The sequence below is a fragment of the Sabethes cyaneus genome, chromosome 2 (assembly GCF_943734655.1).
Source record: "Sabethes cyaneus chromosome 2, idSabCyanKW18_F2, whole genome shotgun sequence".
In the NCBI taxonomy this organism is placed as follows: Eukaryota; Metazoa; Arthropoda; class Insecta; order Diptera; family Culicidae; genus Sabethes; species Sabethes cyaneus.
In genome coordinates, this window is record NC_071354.1 from 147,052,435 (window position 1) to 147,064,079 (window position 11,645).

An 11,645-nucleotide genomic window follows, 5' to 3' on the forward strand; every position below is an offset into this window, starting at 1 on the left:
GGAAGAGAAAAGGCAAATCATTTGGTGTAATGGCGGTGGCGGAGCATGAGCTTAACTTCATTTACTTTAGCAGCAGAAACAGACGAAATAAAAGTTACGGTGTGTCTCGGTGTTGCGGTTTTTTTTTTCGAAAGCCAAAATTAAAAAGAAGCAGCAAACATTAAGGGTTTTAAAAACTAGTGTAGAAATACTAAGCTGTTATTAGGTTAAAAACGAATTTATACTCTTTTACCGCCACGGTTCTTTCTCCAGACGAAAACAAATATTATACTCTTATTATTGCTCTCAATCCGTTTAGGATACACAATCATAAATCGCACACAATGCAAGGTGTAAATTATTGTTGTAGCTCTTTGCATCCCAAGCAGGCAATTTAAAAACGGAAAAATCAATACCAATGAATAAATAATGATATGTTCTTGATTTTGAATTCGACATCGATAGTGTACATAATCAAAAACTTTGGGATCAACATGAAATAGCAAAAGATACCATACTATGATACCAGTAAAGATTGAGACTGCTCATGCTACATTACCAGCTGAGCTATCTGATAAATAGGCAACTAATGCCCGGTTAAATGCAAGATTTTTTTTTCGGGGGGCTCGGTGGATTAGCAAAAAAAACGATTTTAAATTGAAATTAAATTCCCTTTTCGGCAGCAACAAGAAATCTGATACAATTGGATATTTTATAGTCACTCGAACTAAAATTATTTGCAATCCTGCCGCATGCATGCATACAGACAGTCACGAGCTAATTTTCTTTTCTCGGCAGGCTGCAACTCTGATACACATCTGGTTGGCGTTAATTTTATAAACATTATACATTGCATTTAAAAATCGACATCCGTGCATGTAGAACAAATGCAACTTTTTCATAAATAACAACAATATTCTTAACGTTGTACTTACTAGAATACCGCCCTTTAACGATATACTAAGTTTTTTTTGACGTAGGACTACGTCTTACTTTAATAGGGTGGCATGCTGCGAAAACAAAAATGCTCGTGATACCTACGACAAAGTGATAGATTTTGAACGACAATAACTCAGTCAGTACTGTACCGATTTTTGTTTGATTATAGTCACTTTAACAGCTTAGGTCATTCGTGACTTCTGCATGGTTGGGATGTGAACCCGGGTCCTTGGCGTGAGAGGCGTGATATGCTAAGTTGTAAGGAGCTATCATCAGTATTAAAAGAATTCATGAATTCAATAACCACCTAGTCTATATGTTAACCCCTAAAGGATCACAAATTGTAGACTGTTATTTTTTAAAATTATAGGAAACTAGCTAATCCGACAAGCTTCGTATTACCACAAATTAAACTGTGTTATAAACTGTGGTACATGAATCGTGAATCTCGGTTGACCTTAGTCACAATCTCGAGTTTCTGAGAAATACAACGTTAGTTGATTCATTTTGGCAGTTACGTAACTATGAAAGCATGGGTAGTTAAATATGCAAATTTGCTATTTTTCCTCACAGTAAACCTAGACGGAGGTGATTTCTGCGGGGGGCAGCAGATAGTTTTTGTTGGTCTTGTTATGGACTATTATGTTTTATGAAAGAGTCCAAAATTTTTCGAGCTCGATTAGTTTTTGAGTTACGCAAAAATTGGTTTTATTTGTATGAGAGTCCTTATCCCCATAGGGGTGAGAGGTCTCTAACAATCATAAATTAAATTCAAGACTCCACAATCTCCCACACGACAAATTTGGTTCCATTTGCTTGAGTAGTTCTCGAGGTATGAGGAAATTTGTATTTCATTTGAAATTTGTATGGGAGCCCCCTCTCTTAGGAGGAGGAGGGGTCTAGGTAAACCATAGAAAAAATTCTTGCCTCATAAAACCCCCACACGCCAAAATTGGTTCCGTTTGCTAGATTTGGTCTCGAGATATGGGAAAATTGGTATTTAATTTGTATGGAAGCTCCTCCTCTTAAAGGGGGAAGGAGTCATAATTCGCCATAGAAAAAAATCCTGCCTCCCAAAACCCCCACATGCCAAATTTGGTTCCATTTGCTTGATTAGTTCTAGAGATATGAGGTGACTTGTATTTTATATTTCTTAGAGAGCTTCCCCTCTTAAAGCGGGGAGGGGTCAAAATTCGCCATATAAAAAATTCTACCTCCTAAAACCGCATAAGAGCTTTCCCCGGCCCCAAAAACCCCTACATACAAATTTTCACGCCGATCGGTTCAGTAGTTTTCGATTCTATAAAGAACATACGGACAGACAGACAGGCAGAAATCCATTTTTATATATAAGAATACCAGAAACATAATTAAAAAACAGGAGTGATTCAACAGTGTTACAGTACAGTAGCATTGGATGGATTAAATCGGGCTACTGTTACTTACGAAAACTGTATTCTGGCTGTATTATTTGTACCTTATAAGTAAAAATGACTGAAAGTGTTTTGTTTAAAATCGTCAGAGGTTCATCATAATCGATTGATGGCTTCGAAAGCCCAAATGCTCCTCTTTGATGAATCGGTACGGCGAACAGCTCGGAATCGCACATTCAACCGTATTCCAAGTTATTAAAACTTTCAAAAAGCATTAGACTACCACGCGGAAGTATTGAAGCGATGGAAAACGTAGTCTCGCTTATCCGAAAAATAGCAAAGAGATCACTACCAACTAGTTCAACTAGTTCGTAAAGCACCGAACCGGAATGACAAACATAACACGGTGACCAAAACTCGCGCAAAGAAGTTGTACAGGAAGCGGGCATCAAAACCGCTTCCTGTTTTATCCTTGTCCTGTCCTGTTTTCTGTGTTGTAATGTATGATGAAACGTACATGTAGGCTTACAGTTCCCGAGAATGTACGGAAAAAGTTGTCAAAATTTACTGAAAAACTCCTTGTGCGACAAGTAATCTGCGGATGTACCAAAATGAGTCAGCCGTTCATCACATCAGGAACTGTCAGCGGACAAATCTGCAACGACGAATACCTCCAAAAGCGGCTCTTGTCCTTTTAGAAACCTCTCTTTTTGGACCCGTCTAAGATGGGTTTAAGAAACCTCGAAATTTTTATATCACACGTGGTTTGCGATAACTAGCCTTTATTCGTTCCGAGTAATTTTACTTGTGAGAACGCGTGAACGACCGATCTGGTGATTTATTAGCTACTGATCGTATATCGTATCGTAGATCGTATATCATGAACAAGCTGCTGCAGTGCTGTAGTGCTGCAGTCGATTTGTGGGAACTTCGGCATAATCCATATCGGGTATTGCCAGAAAAGAGGTGCCAGGAGGTGAGAAAATGCCCGGGAGTGGGAATGTTCAGTTTGTCTGGATACTCTGACAATGAAGTAAGCGGGTGAGCGTTCATGACTTTGACGTTCATGACGTTCATGAGCGTTTCGACCTGGCTGAGAATCGTTGTCATGTCCTCGAGTGAATGTTGTCTTTGACCCAGAACTCGAATGAGTGACATCTTTGCAGACTTTACAGCAGCCTTCCAGAAGCCACCACAGTTAGGTGCACGCGACGGAATCAACTTCCACACGATGGCACGTTGGGAAGCATCATTGGCGATCTTGGCCGACGTAGACGGATCGTTCAACAAGTCGTATAACTCTGGCACCGTGGAAATTGAGGTCTGAAAGCTGAGGTTTATCCGAATGAATTTCGGCGGCTAGCTCGCCCTTTCTTAGATTGGTACTAGAACAATGCTCGTTTTGTACTCAAAATGAACGACCCTCTAAACATTCCAGGAACTTCACCTTATCGAGAACTTTCGGACAATTTTAGAGATTAACCTCCGTAAAAGCTTCATGATCGACAATGAACTTGAGTTGAAGAAAGTGTGGTTGAAAGACTCTAAACAAGTCGGGCCTGCCACTGCTTGAACTTATGCTGCATTGGGGACACACGGAAGGAGTGCATTAAACTGCTTAAATTAAAGAGAAGAGGTTCAATAAAGTAATGCTGTCAAAATGTAACCATTGATCCATTCAAGGAACTGGCAATCTTATTCCAGCTCAACGAGTTTGACAGTAACAACTAACTACTGCCATAACGAGTATTATTTACTAAAATCTGACTAAGATCTGCCATCATATCGGATCGGCTATGCAGAGTGAAATATATGGAACATATAGCGGTGTTATGCTGTTTCATTTGGTCAATGGTTTGATGTTGACTTTGCAAACATGGCAGCTTAGCAGTTCTGTGAATACATTATTTTCATAACGTTTGAAGAGATTCGAACAAGCGAAAAAAGTGAGAAACTCATCTGTGTGTCCATTTTTTTCGAATACAGTCTTTAGTATGTATGATTAATCGTCACTCATTCATATTTATTCGCTATGTGCGCGAAACGGTGCTGCCACCTTCCCAAGTTTGTTCTATTTGTGAAGTCTGTGCACAGGTTTGTTAAAGAGTGAAAAGGATAGACAAAACTTTGCACCAAATCTTCACAAACTTTCCATATGGCAGTTCCATGAGAGTACAAGAGATCGATTTGTGCTTACATAGCGAATTGCAAAGCAAATAAGCTGTACTGTGGGACACCTCTAGTCTAGGGGATTAGCCATTGTCAATACCCTCTTTTTGGCAAGGTCGGAATCACTACAGTTTACGCCGATAGAGATGAATATAAAATCTGCTATGATTGCCGTCAGGTGGCATCAGTAACGTTATAATAACTGGCAGCTGTCCAGCATGTCTACGAAGGACGCCATCTGTGCTGCTTGTAATAGTCACTTGAACAGAATGTAAACCAGAGTTAGCAACAGAGCGAACCCCGTAACAGAGCGGTGTGCCATCAGATAATGAAAATCGAAAGGTGTCAACTTTTTGCACGTAATTTAGTATACTGCTAACGTACAGTGGATGAAATAATTAAAGATTTAACAAATCTTTTATTGGCTATCAAGAGGTCTGCTTAATTACAACCATCGAGGGTAGTATACTCGTCATCTCGAAGGGAACGATACACGCACGTACACGTTGATCAAGGTTACCGCGCCGCCCGGCCCGTGAACAACATTAATCAACTATGCGCGAGCGCATCGTGCAGTGCATTGAAGTTTGACTAGCGCGTGGAGTAAAAAAGTATTGCTTTTCCGCAAAAACGCTAAACGGCAAGCGACGCGCTATGATTGAAATAAATAGACCACCTGCTGTACAAAGGGTTGACAGAATGTTTTTACTGGTTTTAAATCCATGTAAAGTGTTGTATACACACTTCATTTTTTACAGGTTTCGGCATTTGTCTTGGGTTGAGTGATAAATATTATCTTCAATCGATTGCTACAAGAAAGCCGGCAATGTACAGCTAGGTTGGTTTTCACAATTTTATTAACACAGAAATAAAGAGGAAAATGACATTATTTGTTATGTTGGATTAGAGACCTACCGATTGGAATTGCAAGTGGTAAGTATTCAAAATGTGCCAAAATTTAGAAAGATCATAATATTTATTGTGTTTAAATTAAACAATATTATTTTCTTCGCTGGTTAAGGAGGTTTAGTTGGATAGATAGACCGAGTAGTTGAATGATCGTGAGTGACCTGTACCGGTGTCCGGTGATTAGAAGCTTTATCGTAACGTAATTTCATATAGTTCGCCACTTTTCATATCGTATTAATCATTTCATAGCATGTCGGTCGACAGATATAGGTTAGTTGTGTGCATAATGTTGTTTGTGGAGGAAGCATAAACTTTTGACCTCTTTTTTAGCACGCTGCAATTGCTTTCGAACACGGTATTAATTTAGCCGGTTCGTCAATTACCTAATCATGTCGCAGTATCAATGCGAAAATAAACAACCTATCATTTCGAGTCCTACACCTCTCGACAAACAGATAGTAGGCCATACGTCACCGTCTGCTGCGTACGTAACGAACGAAAACGTAGTAGAGATCCGATCGGCACTGGTGCTAACGAACTGCGGTTAATTCGTCATCTGTCGCAAGTGTATTGAATTTCAGCTCAATTAGAGAACGTTTAGTGAAACCGCAAATCGCGGTCGAAAATCAAAGTGACACATAAATCGCAGCATCAGTCCTTCATCCCTGTGAAAAACAAATAGAGGGTTGACGCAACAGTACTTGCACATAAGGAAGACGATTGATAATAACTTTTAACTGCATTTAAACTAAATATTTAATGCTTTTAACGTTTTAACAATCTTTTAACATAAAACATATGCTTGCCGTACCCTAATATGGGTAGTTGGGGACATGCGGCCCCTATACACGTTTATAGTACTCGACCTAAGCTTTAAGGTGAGGCACTGATTTCATAAATCCACTTGACTCATTTTACCTCATAGGCTCGTGAAGATATGCGATAATTTAGCAAATAAAGATCCAAGAGATTTACGGTCTTCTGCAAAAACGTGTATTTTGAGTAATTAGATAATTGCCTAGAACAATGTATTCTTGTAAAATGCAACTAACAAAAGCTAAGTATGAAAAACTGAATTTTAATGAACTTTCAAAGAAAATGCTCTACAGTTCTGCACTCGGTAGAGATAGAAATCTTATTTCTTCAGCAAAGCTACCTGGTTTTACATTGTTTACAACTTTGCCGAAGAAACTATGTCTATATTACCTAACACAAAAACGTTACTTTTTTTATAATTAGCGATGACTACTTTTTGACACTTTCAGATTATAGGGGCTATATTTATATTAACAAACAAAAGCTTCGAAAACACTATATGGCTAAAATGAAAGCAACGAACGGTGGAAAAAAAGTTCCACTTTGCGGTCTGTTGGACCACTGTGCAATGATCAAACTGAGTAGGGTGAGTTAACCTATAGTGGACACTCTACCTATTATGGACCCTCGAGTACAATTTTATTTATTAGAATGTACTTCTTATTGCTGAGGATATATGACATGAAACGGAAGGTATGTACTAAACATAACATGCATTTTAGTTTATAAAGCTAGTCTTGTCTTAAAATCGATATTCTCAACAAGTGAGGATTCATTATACGGCTAACAATGCAAAAAATATCGCATCCTTAGATCCTTTCCATGCAAAATACACTAGCAGAATGTTTCTCTCAAAAAGCCATACCTCGGGTTGCATATAAACATGAATCGATGCGTTATCTTGCTAGAATACAATATTTTCAGTAGCATTGTTTATGCTATAACCAGTCAAAACGTTCTCCAGTAGTTCCAGATACATCCCAGAGTCCATTCGGGTAGAAATTCAACTAACATGTGGTACGATATGATACGGAGAAAGTTCCCCAAGCAATTAAACTCCGCCCCCAAAAGTTTCGCCTTGATCTCACAATGCTCTGTTGCTTCAGATCGTGGCAATGACAACTTTAAGAGCTCGGCCTACCTAAGTTAACTTTTTGTCGTGTGAAAAATCAACATTTCGTCATTTGGATACTTTCGAGCGAATTTGAGAGCTTCGGGTTTCCTTCATTTTCTTCTACTTGATGTTCAGCGATGATTTCGGGATAGATGCCAAATACCTGGGTGTAAACAGAATAATGTGTTGCCGCTTAATTTGTGAGAACCGTGTCAGGCGTGTCCCATTTGACTTTTTAGATTCACGGACATTTTGGTACGGCTCTTTGTAGAACATTTCATCCCATATTTTAAGCCTTCATTCAGGAAATTCCAATATCCCTTGCTCACAAACATTGGTATTATATGACATTCTTCCATCGTCAATCGAGTACCTGTGTCCATTCTTCACAATTTAACGATATTCATTGCTCTAAGTAAAATTTCTCATCGATTTTTTTGTGTATACCAAAGTTAGTTTTGATCATCTATGGCAAAACGAATGTCTCGAGAAAAAATTACCTTTGTCTGTTAACAAATGGGTGTGTGTAGGTAGGTGTGATACACTTATAATTATCCATAAAAGCGTTTCAAATACGCTACCTTATTAAAATTATCAGTTGTTAAATGTTATTAAATAACATTTCTAATGTTTTTTCGAATAATTATGCATTTTATCAGGTGCAACTAAACGAATGTCTGCCGCTGTATTAGAGGTTTCTAAGCGGGCATTACAATTCCCACGTTAATTGTGTTAATGCGTTAATTGCTAACATAAAGCAGCGCAAAATTTGTCATTCAGAAACGTAAACATGTGACCAACTAATGGCATTATTAAACGATGTTTACGTTTTACACATGTGAAATCCCCTGTAGCCATAAAATTTAATCATTCATTACACAATAAGCGCATTATGATTTGAAAAGAAAAGAAAATAATAACAGCTCAATTAAACTAAAAATAAATGATTACTTTTTTAGCTTATATTCACATGCCGCCTACTGGCTTATTGTTTCTGTTGCTGGCCCACAAGCCTGCCATGCGCTTTTTCTTCAAGCTTATTTTTAATGTCGGCTTGCCGCGAAGAAAAGCAGTAAAGTTGCCAATGGTGAAAAATTTTATTTACGTTTCGCTCAAAAAAAAAAAAGTAACAGTCCATTTAAGTTACCGTCATTGTCGGTCGTGCGAAAAGGTTAGGACTTATGAATGAAATCTGCACCGCGATTGAAACGAAACAACTGAATGAATTACGGCTTTAATTTGCTTGCACGGCTTCTAACGGGGCTGGTATACGGAGGTTATGCCCTGCTATGCATATGTTCCAGTGAAAAGTGCCTATTTAATGCCTTCTGTAGTTATTTGCGTGCAAGCGAATATTGGAATCTAAACAGCAAATCATTCGTAAGCGTTATGCACAATGGTTGAAACAAATTAATGAGTGAATTCTAAAATTATAGTTTAAAAATTAGGAGCAGATCTGCAAAATAAAAACCTAGCTAAGTCATGATATGGAACATTATTGCTTTTAAGGCACCCACAATCGGATCAAAATTTTGACCGGGTTCGTTAATATTTGTTATAGAATAAAAATAAAAATTGACAATCATAAAGCATCATTATGACTGTGGAGAAAATGCCAAACTTTGCTGAAAATGGAGCGTAAGTAGGTTTACAGACCTCGTTTCCTTATACTTAACAAGATCCGTACAATATTTTGAGTTAAAAAATATACTTGTAAGTACTTATGTACTCATGTGTTAAATCACAACTCAAAATTTGAGGTTTCAACTGCAGAGGACTCTAACACTTCTTCTCTCGATTCTAGGGAATGCCTGGTTTGATGTATCAACTTGACACATGAGAAACAAAGAAAGATTGTGAAAAAATCTAATCGATCCGTCTTTGCTCAACATTCAGACGTTACATGTAACAAAATTACAAGTCTTGCTACGATGCGGGTCTTGAATATTGTCCTTGCGGCCCGCGGACTGATTTGAAGGATGATGGACGGAAACTATAGGTTGAATTTATTAATGTCAGAAATCATTACGGGCCGCGGATCTATTGAGGAGATCTGATTTAGCCCGCATTATGCTAATACCGTGACCACCACTGACGTAACGCATAAAGTGAAATTCTCAATTGCAGCAGAATGGGCACTTGTTTGGGGTATGCTCATACTTGAATAAAATACCGATTGTGCAATGTTCCTTCATGCTTTCTGCCTATTAGAACACACAATGAATACATTTTAAAGAACAGAACTATTATTTTGAGTATAAAAACTGCTTTCGAAATACAAAGGGTCAATGGCAACTGTTTAAACCTGAAGCTTAGTCATAAAGTCAATGAATCCAACGACGAAAGATGACATAAAATAAAGGCAAGAAAACTCTACCTGGAAAAGGACCTGGAACAAACATGTTTAAAGCGACCTGGCGCAGGTTATAAACCTATTTCTGGCAAGAAGGAGTTAGCACTGAAAGGAGCATAATACGCACTTATCATTAACGCCTACGAACAATAAAAAATTGAAGTGCGAAATGTGAGTAAGCCCATAACCGAAGGTCTTCAGGTATGGGTAACTAAAATTTATGCTTCTTATATCACAATTAGCACGGGTAGATGTAATTATTCAAAAATTACCGGTGGTAAATTGATCAGCTTTTTTCGGAAATTTTTAGTTCATTTTATATGGAAAGCATACGTAGATATTCAGTATTAAAGCGATACATCATTTTTTATAGTTTTCACAAATTCGAATACAACTTAACGATTGACGCTAAGTAAGGCAGAACCATTTCGGAATCATTTTTCTAAGAAATTGCATTGCTTGTACTTGCCCGTCGATCCACAATTGGAGAAATGCCCAAATCTTTGACTACTTTTTTATGCTCGTTTGGAGAAAGAACCGGCTGTCAGAACTTTGATTAAAAACTACAATTAAAAGCTCAGTGCAAAATTTCGTCTTGGCGGTAAAATTTAGCAGCGAAAAATGATGAACAGTGTGAAGTAGATTTTGCCAGGCTACAAGTGCTTATGAGATTCCATTATTGAGCAATCATTCACTTACCGCTCTAACCTGTCGGTTGAACATATAGCAGAGGCAGGTCCATATCTTCGATGCCAGCACCAGAAACGCACGAAAGTTCATTTGAAATTGAGACAACATTGGCATCGTCCACCAGCACAGCTCCCGTATGTTCACTTTCGCTCGGCCCCCGTTACACCCAAAGGGGCTGCTTATCCTTCGGTTGTTCAATCTCAGCGTTCGAATAATTACACAATTGGAACACTTCAGAATCACAGAATGAAACTCACTTCTGAATTTGCCAACAAATACTTTCGAGGTGGGCTGACTGCAACTGGCTTGTGCCTGAAAGTAAATCACATCTTTTTGACTTCTTCTCAGATAGTTGCGTACGAAAATCGCAAGCACATACACACCGCACACCAAAAATGAATATTGCAAAATTCAAGTCAGATATTTTACACCTCAAGATTTACACAGCCCTATCTGCTGCCTTATACAATATCAAACGCTTTTCAGTTTTTCTCTTTAATTTGAAGTTAATTTAAACTACACAAGCGTTTTCTTTACAATCTTTTCTCCACCGAATAACCGAGCTGTCCTTCCTTGCGAAGTATGTGAATTGCCACCAAAAAAAAGTGCTTAGAAGAAATTACCGAAGCCAAAGCATGAACCGCAACCGCACGCAGAAGGAAAGACTCGAAACTGTGTGCGTGTGAAATAACTTTTCCGCTAGTTGACGCGAGTTGAGAGATGACAGCAAAGCATTGACATTTATATTGACGTACTAGAGCGTGTACCCTGATGGCAGTTTTCAAATTTGTTCACACTCTACCCAAAAACCAAGCCAAAAACTACCCAAACGTGAACCAACAGAAATCCAAGCGGAAATCACTTGAAGACATTGTGCTTCCCGAGAAAATATTTCGTTTTTCAGCTTTATATAGTTGTGCGCAAAGGTAAATCTAAAGAAACTGACTAAAGAAAAGACACTGGAGCTCAGTCACTCGCGGCCTCCTGTCATCATTAAACCTGGTTTGCTCAACGATGATTGTTGTGCGTGACTCTGTTCAAAGTTGCTAGGAAAAGTTCGAACAATATTTTTTCGAGTTCAACATTTAGGCGATTTTATGAACTGTACGATACAAATTTAATTGCCTGGTGTTTTCATTAGGCAGCACGGATCGATTTCGTGATGATACGATGATATTTGTTGCCGTTTGCTTGCAGTCATTATTTTCAGCCGCGTTCATCGACTGATACTCCGCAAGTTTTCGAGCAAAAGATTCAGAAGGTTTCATCGAGATTCATGCGCACTTGGTTACGACGAAACGGA

General features: G+C 38.4%; 1 protein-coding gene across 2 annotated transcripts in view; it reads right to left on the minus strand.

Moving 5' to 3' along the window:
- Positions 1 to 10,987, minus strand: part of LOC128733966 (CTD nuclear envelope phosphatase 1 homolog) — a 28,693-nt gene extending 17,706 nt beyond the window's left edge. The window contains exons 1-2 of one of the 2 annotated variants that reach the window (XM_053827890.1): positions 10,722 to 10,987; positions 10,352 to 10,654 (exon numbers count right to left, since the gene is read on the minus strand). In XM_053827890.1, coding sequence (XP_053683865.1) covers positions 10,352 to 10,456 — 105 coding nt within the window. In that variant the 5' untranslated portion in view covers positions 10,457 to 10,654; positions 10,722 to 10,987. Of the gene's footprint in view, positions 1 to 10,351 lie in introns of both variants that reach the window. The other variant, XM_053827891.1, reaches the window with a different exon arrangement.
- Between the last annotated feature and the right edge of the window lie 658 nt (positions 10,988 to 11,645).